The 18351-nt window shown below is 34.9% G+C and overlaps 1 protein-coding gene and 2 pseudogenes across 18 annotated transcripts in view; 1 reads left to right on the forward strand and 2 right to left on the reverse strand.

Moving 5' to 3' along the window:
* CEP192 (centrosomal protein 192) overlaps positions 1 to 18351 on the forward strand; it is a 130202-nt gene that overhangs the window by 30234 nt on the left and 81617 nt on the right. For all 18 annotated transcript variants that reach the window (XR_002777456.1, XM_011381317.2, XM_023523968.1 and 15 more), the window contains 3 exons: positions 11500 to 11860; positions 12241 to 12384; positions 17887 to 17951. Coding sequence is in view for 17 of the 18 variants with exons in the window: in XM_011381317.2 (XP_011379619.1) it covers positions 11500 to 11860; positions 12241 to 12384; positions 17887 to 17951 (570 nt within the window). In the remaining variant the exon portion in view is untranslated. The remainder of the gene's footprint in view (positions 1 to 11499; positions 11861 to 12240; positions 12385 to 17886; positions 17952 to 18351) is intronic.
* On the reverse strand, positions 8105 to 11300 carry LOC105306372 (annotated as a pseudogene).
* LOC111732210 lies at positions 14269 to 14387 on the reverse strand (annotated as a pseudogene).

Genomic DNA, 18351 nt, shown 5'->3' on the forward strand with positions numbered 1-18351 from the left:
TCTTAAGGTATAAAGTTAGATTATTGATTTGTGATCTTTCTTCTTTTTAATATAGGCATCAACAGCTGTAAAATTCCCTGAGCAGCAGTGCTTTCACTGCATTCAATAAGTTTTGGTATGTTGTGTTTCAGTTTTCATTCATCTAAGTATTTTCTAATTTCTTTTGTGATTTTTCTCTGACTCATTGGTTGTTTAAAAGTGTATTATTTGTACATTTTGATGGATTTTCCTTTTTTTTCTTACTGATTTCTAACTTCCTACTGTTATGGTTGTGAAAGATACTTTGTATGATATCTGTCTTTTTATATAATTATTGAGACTTGTTTTTTGGCTTATCATGATGGTCTATTCTTGAGAAAGTTCCATGTACCCTTGAGAAACATGTATATTCTATTGTTATGTCTCTTAGATCTGATTGGCTAATTTTGTCATTCAGGTCCTTTTTTTCCTTATTTACTTCTAACTGCTTATTCTGTCCATAATCGAATGTGAAGTATTGAACTCTCCAACTAGCATTGTAGAACTGACTGTTTCTCCTTTTAGTTCTGTTAATTTTTTTCTCATATGTTTTGAGAGTCTGTTTTTAGGTGCATAAGTGTTTATAATTGTTTTATCTTCTTCCTATATCAAACCCTTTACTAAGGTATAATGTCCTTTTTTTGTATCTTGTAATCTTTTCTGATATAAAGTCTATTTTGTCTGATATTATCATAGCCACTCCAGCTCTCTTTTGGTTACTGTTTGCATGGAATATCTTGTTTTATCCTGTTACATTACTGTACTTTACTAGAGAAAAGGTTTTCCTTGGTAACTGTGTTGAAATAGACTCCAGAGTTCTAAAATAGTTACATAAGATTTCTGAGTCCAGTACAGTTGCCTAGGTAGAAAGACAGAATCCCAGTATTTTCTGCCATCTTCCCTGACCTCACTCCTCATTTACTTTTTATTTCTAATTTTATAGGATTATAATGAGAATTTAGTCTGAAAAATCTAAAACTTCTGAATGTTTAATAAAACATATATTAATATATGTGTTTCATGGACATATGAAAACTAAATGCTTTCCTATGGAATGTTTAGTTTTAAATAGCTATTACTTCAAGCTATTTATTGCATTATTACATTTCTCTGAGATCACTTTTATCTACTAGATGTATTCTAGAAAATCGAAGTCTCCAATTTTTCTTGAATTTTTAGCAAATTAATTTTGCACCTTCAGGAGTTTTCTCTATGTACTTCTCTGCTATGGTTAATGCATACAAGATTATGGCTGTTATAAGCTTATTTATAAGATTATATTTTTTGATAATAGTATCTTTATTTTTATCTCATTCAGTGCTTTTAACCTTAAATTCTCCTCTGTATGATACTATATTAAAACCCTAGCCTTTTCTTTATTTTGTGTATAATTTTATCTTTTCCATTCTTTTTTAATATTTATCATTCGTTTAGAGGATTTCTTTATAAATAGCATATAGGTTTTATTTTCTTTTAGTGTAATCTGGTAGTCTGTTATTAATAGTTTTATATTTATTTTATTTTTTTAAATTTATTTATTTTTTTGTGTGACATTGGTTAATGAAATCCAGTAAGTTTGAGGTGTATAATTTAACATTAAAGCATATATATATATTGCATTGTATGTTCACCTCTCATAGTTAGATTTCTTTCTGTCACGACATATTTGACCCCTTTTACCCTATTGACCTCCCCCTTTCCCCCTCCCTTACCCTCTGGTAACTGCTAGTCTGTTGTCCATGTCCATGAGTCTCAGTTTGTCCTGTTCATTGCTTTTATTTATTTTTAATTTTTAAAATATTTATTTTTTTAATTAAGTTTATTAGGGTAACATTGGTTAATATAATTATATTATTTTCAGGTGTACATTATCATTTGACATCTGTATATTCTGTTGTGTGTTTACCACCTAAAGTCTAATTTCCTTCAGCTACCATATATTTGATCCCCTTTATCCACTTCACCCTCCCCCTATCCCACTGTATTTGACCCCCTTTACCCCATCTACCTCTCCTCTCCTCCCCCACCCCCTACTCTCTGGTAACCACTAGTCTATAGTCCATGTCCATAAGTCTCTGCTTGTTTGTCCTGTTACTTTGCTTTTAGGTTTATATCCCACATATAAGTGATATCATATGATTTCCAACTTTTTATGTCTGGCTTATTTCGCTTAGCATGATTATTTTGAGGTCCGTCCATGTTGTCGTAAATGGCAGTATTTCATCTCTTCTTATAGCTGAGTAATATTCCATTGTACCACAGCTTCTTTAGCCAGTAATCTCTCAAAGGACATTTCAGTTGCTTCCATGTCCTGGCCACTGTGAATAATGCTGCTATGAACATCGATGTGCAAATATCTTTTCGGATATGAGTTTTCATGTCTTTCGGGTAGATACCCAGTAATGGGATTTCTGGATCATATGGTAGATCAATTCTTAGTTTTTTGAGGAACCTCTGTACTGTTTTCCATCATGGTTGTACCAATTTGCAGTCCCACTAGCAGTGTATGAGGGTTCCTATTTCTCCACATCCTCTCCAGCATTTATTACTTGTCCTGTTGATTATAGCTATTCTAACAGGTGTGAAATGGTATGTCATTGTGGTTTTGATTTGCATTTCCCTAATAGCTAGCGATGTTGAGCATCTTTTCATATATTTTTTGGCCATTTGTATGTCCTCTGGGGAGAAGTGTCTGTTTATATCCTCTACCCATTTTTTGATTGAATCATTTGTTTTTTGTTATTGAGTCGTATGAGTTTTTTGTATATTCTGGATATTAGGCCCTTATCTGAGGTGTTGCTTGCAAATATATTTTACCATTTGGGTGGTTGTCTCTTTACCTTGTTGATGGTTTCTTTTGCTGAGCAGAAGCTTTTTAGTTTGATGTCCCATTCATTTATTTTTGCTTTTACTTCCCTTGCTTTTAAGGTCAAATTCATAAAATCCTTTAAGTTCAAGATCCTTGAGTTTAGTTCTTATGTTTTCTTCTATGCATTTTATTGATTCAGGTCTTATATTCAGGTCCATAATCCATGTTGAGTTAATTTTGGGTTTGGTGATAGACAACAGTCTAGTTTCATTCTTTTGCAGGTGGCTTTCCAGTTTTCCCAGCACCATTGATTGAAGAGGCTTTCCTTTATCCACTGTATGTTTTGGCTTTTTTGTCGAAAATTATTTGCCCATGTAAATATGGGTTTACTTCTGGACTCTTGATTCTATTCTACTGGTCCGTGTCTTTTTTGCTGCCAATACCATGCTGTTTTGATTACTGTTGCTTCGTAGTATAATTTGAAGTTGGGCTGAGTGATGTCTCCAGTCTCGTTCTTTTTTCTCAGGATGGCTTTGGCAATCCGGGGTCTTTTGTGCTTCCATACAAATCTGATGATTTTTTGTTCTTTTTCTTTAAAAGAACAAAATGCCGATGGAATTTTGATGGGGATTGCATTAAATCTGTATAATGCTTTAGGTAATATGGTCATTTTAACTATGTTGATTCTTTCGATCCAAGAACATGGAATATCTTTCCATTTCTTTGTATCTTCTTTGATTTCTTTTAATAAGGTCTTGTAGTTTTCATTATGTAGGTCCTTCACATGTTTCATTAAATTTATTCCTAGGTATTTTATTCTTTTTGTTGCTATTGCAAAAGAAATTATTTTTTCCACTTCTTTTTCTGACACTTCATTGTAAAGTAAAGCTATGGATTTTTGAACATTGATTTTGCATCCAGAAACTTTATTGTATTTGCTCTTGTATCTAGTAGTGTTCTTGTGGAGTCCTTAGGGTTTTTTATATGGAAAATTCATGTCATCTGCAAATAGTGACACTTTGACTTCTCCTTTTCCTATTTGGATGCCTTTTATATCTTTCTTTCTCTTGTCTGATTGCACTTGTTAGGACTTCCAATGTTATATTGAAAAACAGCGGCAATAGGGACAGCCTTGCCTTGTTCCTGATCTTAGAGGGAAGGTTTTCAGTTTTTCACTATTAAGTATAATGTTGGCATAGGGCTTTTCATATGTGGCCTTTATTATGTTAAAGTACTTTCCTTCTATACTGATTTTGTTAAGTGTTTTGATCATAAATGGATGCTGAATCTTGTCAAAGGCTTTTTCTGAATTTATTGATGTGACCATATGATTCTTACTTTTTAATTTGTTTATGTAGTGTATCATATTAATCGATTAGCATTATGTTGAACCATCCCTGTGCCTCTGGAATGAAGCCCACTTGATCGCGGTGTATAATCTTTTTAATATGTTGCTGTATATGGTTCGCTAGTATCTTATTTAGGATTTTTGCACATGTGGTCATGAGAGATATTGGTCTGTAGTTTTTTTTGTGTGTGTTATCTGTTTTGGTATCAGAGTAATATTGGACTCATAAAATGAGTTGGGAGGTATTGCCTCCTCTTCGATTTTTTAGAAGAGTTTGAAGAGAATAGGTATTAAATCTTCTTCGAATGTTTGGTAAAATTCATGGGTTAAGCCATCTGGTCCTGGATTTTTCCTTTTTGGTAGGTTTTTTGATGATCGTTTCCATTTCCATACTGCTAATTGGTCTATTTAGATTTTTCAGTTCTTCTTGATTCACTCTAGGAAGGTCGTATTTTTCTAAGTACTGGTCAGTTTCTTCTGTGTTATTATATTTGGTGTTATATACTTTTTTATAGTATTCTTGTATGATCCTTTGTATTTCTGCGATATCAGTCGTAATTTCTCCTCTTTTGTTCCTGATTTTGTTTATTTGTGTCTTCTCTCTTTTTTCTTTAGTGAGTCTAGCCAGGGGTTTGCCAATTTTATTCACCTTCTCAAGGAACCAGGTCTTTGTTGCATTTGTTGCATTTATTTTTTCTGTCATTTTTTTGTTTTCAGTATCATTTATTTCTGCGCTAATTTTGATTATTTATTTCCTTCTGCTGACTTTAGGCTTCATTTGTTCTTTCTTTTCTAGTTTTTTAAGATAAAGCGTTAAGTTGTTGGTTTGGGCTTGTTCTTGTTTTTTGGAGGTAGGCCTGTAATCATATGAACTTTCTGTTAAGACCGCTTTTGCCATCTCCCAAAAGTTTTGATGTGTTGTACTATCATTATCATTCATTTCTATGTATCTCTTGATCTCTTTTTATTTCTTCTGTGACCCAGTCATTTTTTAGTAGCATGTTGTTTAATTTCCATGTATTTGTGATTCTTCTTGATTTCTTTTTACAGTTGATCTCCAGCTTCAAAGCATTATGATCAGAGAACATGGTTGGTATACTTTCAACCCTCTTCTATTTGTTGCAGCTATCTCTGTGTCCCAGTATGTGGTCAATTCTTGAGAAGGTTCCATGTGCACTAGAGAAGAATGTATAAGCAGCTGTTTTGGAATGGAAGGCTCTGTGAATGTCAGTAATGTCCAGTTGGTCTAATGTGTCATTTAAGGATGTTATTTCCTCACTGATTTTCTGTTTGGATGATGTGTCCATATCCGACAGTGGGTATTTAGGTTTCCTATTACGATCGTGTTTTGGTCTGTTTCTCACATTAGTTCTATTAGTAATTGCTTTACATAGTTTGGGGCTCCCTGATTAGAAACATAGACATTAATAAGTGTTACATCTTCTTGATGCCTGATTCCCTTTATCATTTTGAAGTGTCCCCAGTATCTTTCTTTACCTTTTTTATATTGAAGTCTGTTTCGTCTGATATTAGTACCACTACTCACTCTTTTCTCTGAATGCCATTTGCTTGAAATACCATTTTCCACCCTTTCACTTTGAGTTTGTATTTGTGTTTGGAGCTGAGATATGTCTCATGGAGGCAACATATGACTGGGTTTTGTTTTTTGATCCATTCTGTAATTCTCTGCCTTTTTATTGGTGAGTTCAGTCTGTTTACATTTAGGATGATTATTGAAATATAAAGTCTTCTTATAGCCATTTTATCTTTTGCTTTCTGGTAGCTCGGTGTTTCCATTACTTCCTTGTGCTTGTGTTTCTGTTTTCTTTATTTTGATTGGCTTTGTGGATTTTGCCTCTGGTTCTTCTTGTTTTATGTTATACACTTCACTTCTGTATCTTCTGTTTGGTTACCATTATGAACATGTAAAGGATAGTGTGTACACACACACACACACACACACACACACACACACACACACAGTCTTCCATTTTCTTCTGCGAGTTCCTTATCTCCATTCCCCTTTGCAAATTTAGATCTTTTAATTCTCTCCTTTTCAGTCATTGTTGTCTCAATTTGTCCTTATGTATGCTGAATGTTCATTACTATCTTATTATAGCAATTCACTTATTATTATTTAAGCTTATAATGCCCTGTTCCTAGTAAGGGTTACAGTCCTCTGCTTCTATTTGCCTGATAGTCACTTTACTTCTATTTATGGTTTTTTTTTTTTTTTTTTGTCATTTTGTTTTGGATGAGCTGACTCCTTTCAGTATTTCCTGTATAGTACAGGCCTTGTAGCGGAGATTTCCCTCAATTTTTATATGTCTGGAAAGGTCTTAATTTCTCCTTTATATCTAAAGGAGAGCTTAGCTGGATACATTATTCTGTGCTGGTCGTTCCTTTCATTTAATAGTTTAAATATTTGATTCCATTCCTTTCTAGCTTGTAAGGTCTGAGCTGAGAAGTCCGATGATAATCTAATGGATTTTCCCTTATAAGTTACTGTTTTCTTCTCCCTGGCTACCCTGAGAATTCTATTTTTGTTGATGATTTTTGATGATTTTAATACAATGTGTCTTGGTGAAGGCTTCTTTGGGTTGAGATAATTGAGTGTTCTGTTGACTTCTTGAATTCCAAGGTCCAGATCATTCCTTAGAAATTCTCTTCCACTCTTTGTCTGAAAATGCTTTCTAATCCCTGCTCCTTTTCCTCACCTTCGATAATGCGCATTATTCTTATGTTTTCCCTCCTGATGGTATCAGCTACTTGTATTTCTCTTTCATTATTTTTCATTCTTTATTTTCTTTCTTCTTCCTTCTGATTTATTTCTAGATTTTTGTCTTTGATATCACTGATCTTTTCCTCCATTTGGTCGACTGTATTTCCCAAGCTTGTTATTTCATTTTTCAGCTTTTGCAGTGTTTTCTGTAGCTCCAGAAGTTCTATCACTTCTTTTTGAGGGTTGGTTTCAGTCTCTTTTCTGTGCTCATCTAGCTGTTTTGTCAATTCCTGAAATTGTTGATATGACTCATTTAGGAACTTACTGAGTTTTTTCAGAAGTACCATCCTGAATTCTCTGTCATTTAAGCCACATATTTCTATGTTTGTAAGCTTATTTTCTGGAGATTTTTCTCTTTCTGAGATGCTTTGTCACCCTGGTTGTTCATGGTGTTTAATGGACTATTTTTTCACCTGAGAATTAATGGAAATGTGTTCAGTTTTTTTTCCAGAAAGATTTATTATATATAGGTTTCTCTGTAGCCTGCTGCAAAGAAGGTGCTTTTCTTTTGGTTTCCAGCAGGTGGCGTCTAAGCCTCTTGGATCCCTGCTTTATATAACATCTTAATCATGCCTTTTTTTTTCTTATTGATATTTAATCACACTTGCTTCCCCCGGTCTCAGCCCTGTCAGTGTTAGCGACAGTTTCGGTAGTGTTTGCTCATATTTCCCTGGTGTCCGCTGTGTTTAGTCTTAGAGGATATGGGGGAGAGGCCCACCAGGTTGGGGTATGAGGGCTGCAGCACAGCCTCGTGTTTTGTGACCGCGGATGGTAATAATCAACTGTTTTTTCTCTGCCATCCCCACTTTTCTGCTTTGTGCCCTGATGAGTGGGCATTGCCGCCTTTTGTGTGGAACTCACAGCACACCCAGGCAGGGCTGTTCAGGGAACTCGCTGCACTTTCTCCCTTCCCCCTCCTCCTGCAGGGAGCTCCTGCATCTGCGAGAGGCAGCTTCTTTTTTTCTCCCAGTCCACCACCCTCAAGTGGGATGCTGATTTAGATGTGTGTAGTCATAATCCCATAGGTGGTAGTTTCACCCCATTGGCTCGTCACTTAATCACTTAAAGGGTTCAAATGCACTTCGTTAAAGAATTTTATGATTTCTTAGACTGTCATCATCTGACTGCATTTTAAAGTATATTCAAATGTGATGGATTTATTTTATTTTACTCTGATGCAAAACCAAAGATTCCACTACAGCACAGATACCAATATATTAAAAGGTTATGAAAAAGTGGTATGAGACATGCAGGACGTGATGTACAAACTGGAGGATCAGGTCATCTCCTTTATAACTTGACACACTACATCGTCACTGAAGAACACATTTAAAATAGAACTGCAGAACTGAAACGTGGCACAAATATGACAGCTTCCAGGAATGCCTTTAAGCACCTCCCTTAGGGTGGACTTGCGATCTTTAGACTTCAGTGTGGGGAAGATTACAATTCTTTGGAAGAATAAAAAGTTTACACTTTTGAAATTTCAGAGAATTTTAAGGCAAAAACATAATGGGTTCATTTCGCTTCACCTTCAGGGACAAATCTGATGCTTTATTCGAAACCACATTAAGCTTCTAGTTCAAATTTTAACGCAACTTTGTGATCTCTTGCACTGAAGTTCTTTCCATTGACTAAAGCTCATAGGGTCAGTTTTACTCCTGTTTGAAGGGTCTGAGCATTACCCAGTCTAATCAGGCTGGCATTATTTACTTTATCAGATAGAGAAGTCCTGCAAGCCAGTTTGTATTTAGCAGTGATACCAAAATGGATGTTGTCCAGCTATCCAAACAAGCTTTGTTGACGTTTCAGTATTCTCAATCTTTTGATACGTATACCCTCCACATCCAGTGCCATTGTTCATATGAGTGTGCAGCTGGAAGTCTGCAGCCTCATAATTATTCGGTGCCATTTTGAATTTGGCTATGTCAAAACTCATCTTATAGCCAGCAAAGCCATACTTCAAATGCTAACATAGCCCAGCCAAAGATGGTTGGTCCAGAAAAATCTATATCAACATTACTGCCAAAACTGAAACGATCCTGTTTATAGAAGGCCTTCAATTTCCCACTCTTCTTTCCTGAGTTCAGTCAAATACTATATCAAGAGTTAGTTTCAACCCTTAGCCAACTTATTCTCCAAAGAGATTTCTGTTCCAAGAATATTATCTATGTTCCATTTTGGCGGAGGAAGGTAAGTCCATAATTACAGACCTTGTATTTGGTCTCTGGGTTGCCTGATGTTTTCCCTGTATCAGTATAAGCATGACCAGAAGCATAAAATTCCAGTCCACTACATGACTTGATTCTCAGATCTATTTTGACCATGCCAAACCTATATCTTTTGTTGAAGACATCCTTGTCAGCATTTCCTAGGTAATAGTAAGTTAATATGTTAACACATACTCCACCCAGAGTTGGTCTCTGCTCCACTGGGGCAATGCTGAAGGTTCTGATTGCATTCTTTATTCAAGATTGTGTAAGTCACTTTACTGAGGAGAGAGCTAGTTTCCCACATTCTGGTTCTTTTTAATCTATGTTAGTATGTATGAAAATAGTTACCTAGTTTTCAATGATATTTTTTAGTCTCCTTTGTCTTTTTTAAATTGGGATAGTCATATTTTAAATTGTTTTTATAAGCTTTCTACATTAAGGAGATATTTTGATCCTCATGCATTTATTTATTTGGCTCAAACAACAGAAATTAATTTTCTTAATTCTGGAGAAGTCCATGATGAAGATTTCAGCAGGGTTGATTTCTCCGTAAGCTTCTTTTGTTGACTTATAAGTGGCCATCTTCTCGTGTTTTCATATGGTCTTCTCTCTGGTGATCCTTGTGCATTTTAGGCTTTAGTGTTTGTATCAGTTTTACAGGGATGCAGGACAAATCACCAAAGTTTTGCTAGCTTAAAACAACAGAAATTTATTCTCTCATAGTTTTAGAGGCCAAAAGTCTGAAATCAAGGTGTTGACCTGGTGTTTTTTAACTTGTGGCAGCAGTACGCCAATGTCTGCCTTTGTCTTCACATGGTCTTTCCCTCTGTGTCTCTTTGTCCCTCTGAAGTGTTCTTCTCCTTTCTCTTATAAGTTGACCCTTGAACAATGCAGGGATTAGGGTGCCAACCCCCCATGCGTTGAAAATCCTTGTATCACTTTTGACTCCCCCAAAACTTCACTATGTTCATTGGTATCTGCAAGCAATTGATTCCAGGACCTGCACAGATAACCCAAATCCACGGATGCTCAAGTCCCTTGTATAAAATGGTGCAGAGCAATTTATACAGTTGGCCCTTTGCATCTACGAGTTCACAACCACAGGTCAAAAATACTGTTTTGATCTGTGGCTAGTTGAATCTATGGATATGAAACCTAGTGCTATGGAATGCCGATGGTATATTTTTGAAAAAAATCCACATATAAGTGGACCTGCGCAGTTCAAACTTGTGTTGTTCAGCTGTATACTGCTCATTGGGTTTAAGGCCCATCCTAAATTCTCAATGATTTCATCTCAAGACCCTTTACTTAATTACATCTGCAAAGACCATTTCTGAAAAAGGTCACCATTTGCAGATAACTAGGATTAACACTCAGGCATATCTTTTTTTGGGAGGCACGGTTTAACTCAGGACAGTGTTAACACTTAGAAGATGTTATCTCCTGAAGAATACAAATCTATTCATCTGTATTTTATCCTAGTACTTTTACACCTAAATCTTTAAGCCATCTGGAATTTATTTTGATAAAAGGTAGAGATGTAAGTTTATTTTTTATATAACAAAATAACCCAGTTAATAAACAGTGGTGCTAGGAATTAAACTTGTGACTTTATTTCAAAGTCAGCATCTTTTCTGTTATATAGAACTACCTCCTTTTAGTACTCTAACTTTAAAAACTTTGCTTATGAGGATGGTTTTATCATAAATTTTATAACAGAGAAGACTGCTGTTAACAGGCTCTATTGGCACTTTATTCATAGCTGAATGTCTAAAAAGTACTATGAGCACATGAGCCCATTTTCTGCAGTTATCTAGGAACTAATAAAAAGTGCATTTGGGAAAGTATGTTGGAGGGCTTGGTTTGAGGCACTGACTTAATATACTATGTCTGATGCAATTGTCATTAGAGTCCTAGACATTTGGAGTATTTGCTTTTTTGCTCATATTGAAATATCTGTGTTTTCAAGGGCTACTGTTCATATTAATTTTATGAGTTTGGTCACGGTAATGGGCTTACTATCTTTTAGAGACTTTTAGTGCTAATTATAAAAGTTAAATTGACGTTTCTAACATCCTGTAATGTAATAAACGTGTTGGGACCTGAAATCTGTTGATGTATGTTTGCCATGACCACATTATGAATTTTGGCTTTTGTAAATTGCTCAACATTGATTCTTACATAGTCTGGAAGACTATAGTGTATACTGTATAGTCTGTTCTTTTATATAATGAACATTTTATGTCAACTGCATAATTTTTTCCCATAAAATTTTGGAATGAGTTGTGAAAAACAAAACTTACTGTTGCTCTCTTATTGGTTTTTAAAGGAATGCACAAGAGAAGATGTTCTGGTGAAGACTATCACAGCTACTCATGCAAAATTTAATCCTGATTATTTTCATGACAAAAATGCCAGTAAAAGTGATTTTGACTTGACAGACCCTTTAAAGCTGGAGGCAGGGTCTCCTCATCAAAATAAGCTTTTAGCATCAGATTCAGAAATAGTTTTGCCCAAGAATAGATGTTTAGATATTGAGACTCCTAAAGTATCCAATCAAAAAAATACGAACATAGCATCTTTGAAATCCATTAGTGACAATGAAATTAATTCCACTGATACTCTTCGGTCACCAACTAGTGAAAGGCGAACATGTGAACGTTATGAGTACATTGAAAAGAGTAAAGACCGTAAGTGGGCTTTTTTTTTTTTTTTTTTTAATGAAAGTAAAGAAATAAATGGGGCGTACATTTTAAATAAAGTATATCGCTAAGTGGAATTTGCCTAATCTTTCATAGTAAAATATTTAAGTGCTTTACGAATTTTAAAATGCTATATTTAGTCACAGATCTGGTGGAAAAATACTTTTCTAAATCTTTTTTTTTCTCTCATTCTCCATTATAGACTTTTACTATAATTAAAGTTGGCTTATCCACCATCAGAGAGATGCTTTTCTTTGAGAAATAGATTTTCATTTTTCTAACTAGTTTTGGGCAGATTTCAGTACTGTTGATAACTAAGATAAGTCAACTAAATAAAATTGTCATGTGTCATTTATTTTATTTTTTAGAAACTCATCTACCACAGAGTGTGGTCTATCAAAATGAAGAAGGTAGGTGGGTCACTGACCTTGCCTATTATACATCTTTTAATGAAGAACAAGATTTAAATATGTCTCTAACTGATGAGATGAATGAAGATTTCAGATCTGGTTGTAAGTGTATAAACTACTTTATTATACCACTTTCATTGTTTCTGATGTTCTTCTGAGATTACTCTGTGTATATTGCTTGGCCACGTCAAATTCCTTCTAGAATATATAACACTTAGCTCTTCACTTGTTTTTATAGCAACAAAGGCTTGAATTAGTGTTAATCATTGCAGAGTGAACTGAGCCTTTTCCTTATGCAAGGACAGTGGGTCAGACCAAACACTCTTTAACTTCAACCTTTATATTGCAGAAATGGGCTTTATTTTCCCTTAGGCTTTACTTTCTCTTTGTAAAATCTGTCTTGAACAAAAATATTTCTGATAAATGAGCAGTTACAAAAGCCAATTCATTTTGGAGTAAAAGCTAAAAAATGTCGAAATGATGGCAGAAAAGTGATGAAAGAGATAAATTAAATCTCAAAGAATGAGCACATTAGGAACATCATTTAGGTATGTTCATTAGCAGAATCTCTTACAGTGAAAACAAAACTGGAGTAGGGCTGTAGAATGCACGGCATTTTGTCTTAGTCTATGGAGATGTTGCTGTGCTGCTGAAACCTCTGGTCTCTGAGAACCTCTAAACCTGGGATGAGGAAAGCATGCAGTGGACTGTCAAGCCCAGTTTGTTTTTAGTAAAAAAAGGTGCTAGAAGAAGTTATTCTGTTGCTTGTACTAAACTCTTTTAAAATGCCTAATGATGTGGAAATACAGAGATAAATAGGGCATTTTTTCAGTCCTTAAGAAATTTTCTATTAGCTAAGAGGGATAAGACAGGAATATAAAACAATAGGTAGCATCATAAGAAACACAAACCAAGTGCTTTGGAGTTTAGAGGAGAAATAATTTTTGCCTGAGAGGATAGCAGAAGGATTTCAAATAAGCTTTTGAGGTAGAGTTTTAATAGGTAAATATTTTGGGGCATGAGAAATTCCAAATGGGTGGAAAACCCAATGAAGGAGAATGAGATGAGAAAGCATGGGCATGTTTTGAAAATGGTTAATAGTTTAATGTGGCCGGCATTTATGGCAAGATGTGGGAAGTGGGGAAGAGCAGTATGAGATTAAAAGATGAAGTTGGAGAGGTACAGTAGGGTCTGGGAGTGGATAGAGTTTTGACTACCCTGCCAAAGAGTTGAGACCTGTTTAGTAAGCAGTAGAGAACCACTGAAGACATGCTTGTCCAACTTGTTTTGCATGTCTCCTGGCAGCAATGATCAGTTAAAAAGAAGATTCCTTAGGATGATGTAGAAATCTAGATGTCACAGTGGGAATGAAAATAAAGTAGCTCACAAAAGATATGGAATTACAATGGTTAGGATTTCATGACTGGATTTCAGGAGATGGTAGAAAGGAAAGATTGAGGTTTGTGGTCCGAGTTATTTGAGAAAATGCCAGTACCATTAACTGAGATGGGGAAAATCAGAAGAAATTGTAGAATTTTGGATGATTATGGTTTGAGGTTAAGATACTCAGTAGTTGGAAATATGAGTCAAATTAGAAGTTAAGTTACAGTTAGAACTTGCTCAATGATATCTTGATTTAGAAAGGACAAAAAGGGTATAGACTGGACAGTAGATACATTGTCACCTAAAAAGTCAATGATGATGGAATTCTCATGTGTTGCTGGTGTAAGTGTAAATTGATCCACCATTTTGGAAATTTGTTTGGCAGTATCTTATTAAGGTGAACCTTTCTGACCAAGTATATACCCACTTTATGGGGTATATATGTTCACCAAATGACATATACTAAAATGTTTATAGCAGCACTATATGTAATAGCCCCAAACTAGAACCTCCAAAAAAAATTTTTTTTTTTTAGGCGAGGCAACCCTTGGTTGACCTCACATATTATAAAGACCTTGTCAGCTTACCATCCCTTATTTTTTATGCCTACAGCACCCGATCTCACCAGGTGGTCTCCCATCCAAGTACTAACCAGGCCCAACCCTGCTTAGCTTCCGAGATCAAACAGGATCCAGCTTGTTCAGGGTAGCATGACCGTAGACACAAAATTCTTATTAACAATGGGATCGATTGTGTTTACTCATATATTCGAATGCTATGTAGCAATAAGAATGATGTATAGCCACTTGTAGCTGCATGAGTGAATTCTGCAAATATATTGAATGAAATAAGGCTTACTAAGAATACATACTATCAAATTCTGTTCTTATACAGTTCAAACATACCCTGTTCTATGGAGTAAGAAACAAGGGTAGCAGTTACCCTTTGGTGGGCATGTTGTGATGGGAAGGACAGGGAGGAAGCTCGAGAGGCCTTTTGGGTGCTGGCAGTCTTCTGTTTCTTGATCTGGGGTGTTGATGTGACTACACACATTTGTTCAGATTGTGAAAATTCATTGAGTTTTATACTTATATATACTTCTTATAAGTATATTACGCTTTGGTAAAAAGATTTTAAAAATTAGTCTTCAAATTGAGAAAAAATATTTCCAATTTATATTACAGATGAAGGGCCCATTTCCCTAATATGTAAATGGTCCTCATAAACAAAAAGACCAACTACTCAGTATAGAATTGGGCACAGTATGTAAACAGACAATTTATAGAAAAAAATAAAAATGGTTGTTAAATATGCAGAAAAAAGGTTCATTCTTACTTATGGAAAGAAATGCATAGTAAAACCACCCTATTTCTTAGTTATTTCATTAGCAGTTATCTAAAAGTTTGGTAATAAAACTATTTTGGTAAGAGTGTGAGGTAAATAGATATTCTGGTGCATTATAGGCACAGCCTCTAGGTGCAGCAGTATTGCAGCATCTAGCAAAATTACAAATGCACATACCCTGTAACCAGGTCATTCTCCCGGGAATTTATTCTTCAGATAGACTTGCATGAATGGTATGTGATGTATGTGCAGTGTTATTGCTTGCATATTGTTTATAATAACAAAAGGATGGAAGCAATGTAAATATACAAAATAGAGGACCGATTAAGTAAGGTACATTCATACAAGGAAATTCCCCGTGGCTATAAAAAAAGGTAAAGGAGCTCATTTAGGTACTGATATGGAATGATCACCAGAATAAATAATTTAAAATCCAAGACATAGAAAAGCATATAAAATATTCTAACATTTGTATAAAAAGATAGGAGAGGGAAGGACACATGTATTTGTAAATGCTTACATTGGAAAGATTTTAAAAAAGAAGAAATGGATTACAGGAATCCCTAGCTACTTGAACTCAAAAATCAAATAGATTCAAATAGTGAGGGATTTCCGGGATACTTTATACACTGATTGCTTCTGGAGGTGTGGTAAGTGGGGTTAGGGATGTGGGAGAGACTTTTCAGTTTTGTATTTCCTTTTATGTTATTTGGTTAACTTCTAAAAAGTCTTTATTGAAGCATGATATACATGTATATACCTTTTGAATTTTGTATTATGTGGACATATTACTATTAAAGGAAAAATAAATAGATAATGGAGGACTTTAATGAAACCATCTTCATGGAAGGATAGCATGGGTGGTAAGGAAATGGAGAAAATGATTATGGAAAACTATTAAGTTTGATGGAAGGAAAGGATGAATTAGATCAAGGGACATTAGGACTGGGGGAGCATGAATAAAATGGGAGCCTTTTTATAGGAAGTGGAAAGGGAATCTTGAAAATGTAAGAGAAGATATTCAGAATAAGATTGGACCAAGGACATAATTTTTTAGTGTCAAAATAATTTTAAATGAAAACTTAACCTACTTAAACTTTATTCAGAAACCTTACTAGATACTACTTCTCTTCCCCATTTCTGCCCTCTCTGAAAGTTCCATATATCTGTGGTACTTTAATTCCGCCAATAGCCTAGAATTTAAACACTGGGCACAGGCTGGAGAAAAGGGGAGTGGGACATAAGGGCTGTTTCAAAATTTAACAACTAAAACATTCAGGTGACATTTGAAAGGACTATTGGATTTGGCAAATTAATTGGGCATAGGCTCATAAAAATGAAGTTCTGCTTTCTCATAATTTATGACTTATTTCTGATGAACATACAAAGTTACTATAGATTTTTATCTGAAGAATCTCTTAAAATTCACAGAAAAAGTACTTAGGAATATAATGTGACATTTGGAGCTATTTATGTAAGAATTTAAAAATGTAATATTTAACTCATTGAAGTAAATTAGGTTTTCCGGGTTACCTTCTTATAGGCTAATTTCCTACTTCTCTTGGCTGCTAGATATGGCTGGTTGATACTTTCACATTTTAGGGCAGTGGTTTTATAACTTACTTTGAGTTATGGGACCCCCACAGAGAATCTTCATAGAAAACTTTGTATGGAAGATAATATTTTGCATGTGATTTCGGGAGCTTCATGGTTCTCCTGGTGTTCACTCATAGACTTCTAGGTTAGAATGTGTTTATGTAAGAAATGATGTGTTCCCAGGGTAAAGAACCAGCACTATCCTTACAAGTAACAATCCAGAACTCTCTTTTTGGTGCTCTACTTTTCCTGACTGGAAATATTCTCCTGTATCTATTCTCATTTTGTCTCAAGATGTTAATGTTTGGACTGTGAGGGTTTCCTAAAGGGCAGTTTGGATCTGATTAGCCTTTGATGGACTAATGAGAGTAGGAGATAGCTCTTGTATTTGGTCTACAAGTGTACTGTCCCTTCTGGGTTGCTATTCACTCTTCCAATTTCTGCTACTATCTTGAAGTACCAGGTAGAGGCCCAGAGTGGGCAACAGACAGACAATCTTGAGTCTAGCCTGCAGACTTTTCTGAGTTAGCCAACATGTTTAAAATTCTTGTTAATTTTAATGCCTTGAACAAGACCATATGCTTTTTAGTTTGCTACTGTCTCACCCCTCCCTCTAGTGTTACACCTGGCCCTCTTTGCTCATTGGCCATTAGCCTCTGAGGCATTTTAATTTGTGGCCTTGGCTTAGAGGTTGAAGGTATCTGGACCCATTCATTTCCCTGAGGTGAACTGAGGTGCTTATAAGACAACTGGATGACCACTTGTCCCTGTTTTCCTAGGCTGTGGGGTTTGCTGGGATGTCAGACTTTTACTTTCAAAAACTGGGACAGTCCTGGGCAAACAGGTGGTTGGGCACCCCAGCAGACATCTTCATGACGAGTTTATTGAATGTCTTGTCAGTCTGATGGTTCCTGATGAAATCCCACCTGTTTTCATGGGCAAGAGTACCTTATTAACTCATATATGCCAGATCTTCAAAGCTGAAATGAATGTGAATCTTTTAAAAACAAAAAGCTTACATTGTAAAGCCTATTTAGTAAGTTAGGGCACATTAATAACTGATGAAATCAGTCACAGTACGGTGTTCATTACCCAAAGTTTGAGAACCACAGACTTATGTACTTAATACAGATGTGTCAGTCATGTGATAGAAGCTTTCACGGACTTTAAAAATTTTTATTTCTTTAGTATTTCATTGTCCTCATTAGGCTTTTAGTTTTATGTATATGCTAGTATTTAGTAAACATTAGTATAATTTTACAAACCTGTTCTTTTTTTAAGCTGAGGCATTGGATTTGATTGCACAAGATGAAGAAGAATTTAACAAAGAGCACCAATTTATGCAGGTTTGTATTTTATTGGCATTAACCAAAGTTTAAACATTTTTCTGTATGTATTTCAATGTAGGCAAATTTTTCATTTCTTTCTGACTATATATAAAGTTAGTATAGAATTATATCTTGTTTCTCACATTTAGATAATTTCTATTTTTTCCTTCACACTCTGAATTAATTGAAAAATAACTGGCATACTAAAATGCTTAATTTGCTTAAAATCACCTTAATAATTGTTAAAGATATTTTCCTAGTTTTTAACCATGTTTTGAAATGAGGTAATGCTATTTGTTTTTATTGAAGATGTATTCCTTTGTAAAGATTTGTATTAATGAAAGTCAGTGTTTGATTCAGCAATATATTAAAACAATGCATAGTACAACTCAAGTATGAAAAATGAATTTTTCTTCTT

The sequence above is a fragment of the Pteropus vampyrus genome, unplaced genomic scaffold, assembly GCF_000151845.1.
Source record: "Pteropus vampyrus isolate Shadow unplaced genomic scaffold, Pvam_2.0 Scaffold434, whole genome shotgun sequence".
NCBI lineage: Eukaryota > Metazoa > Chordata > Mammalia > Chiroptera > Pteropodidae > Pteropus > Pteropus vampyrus.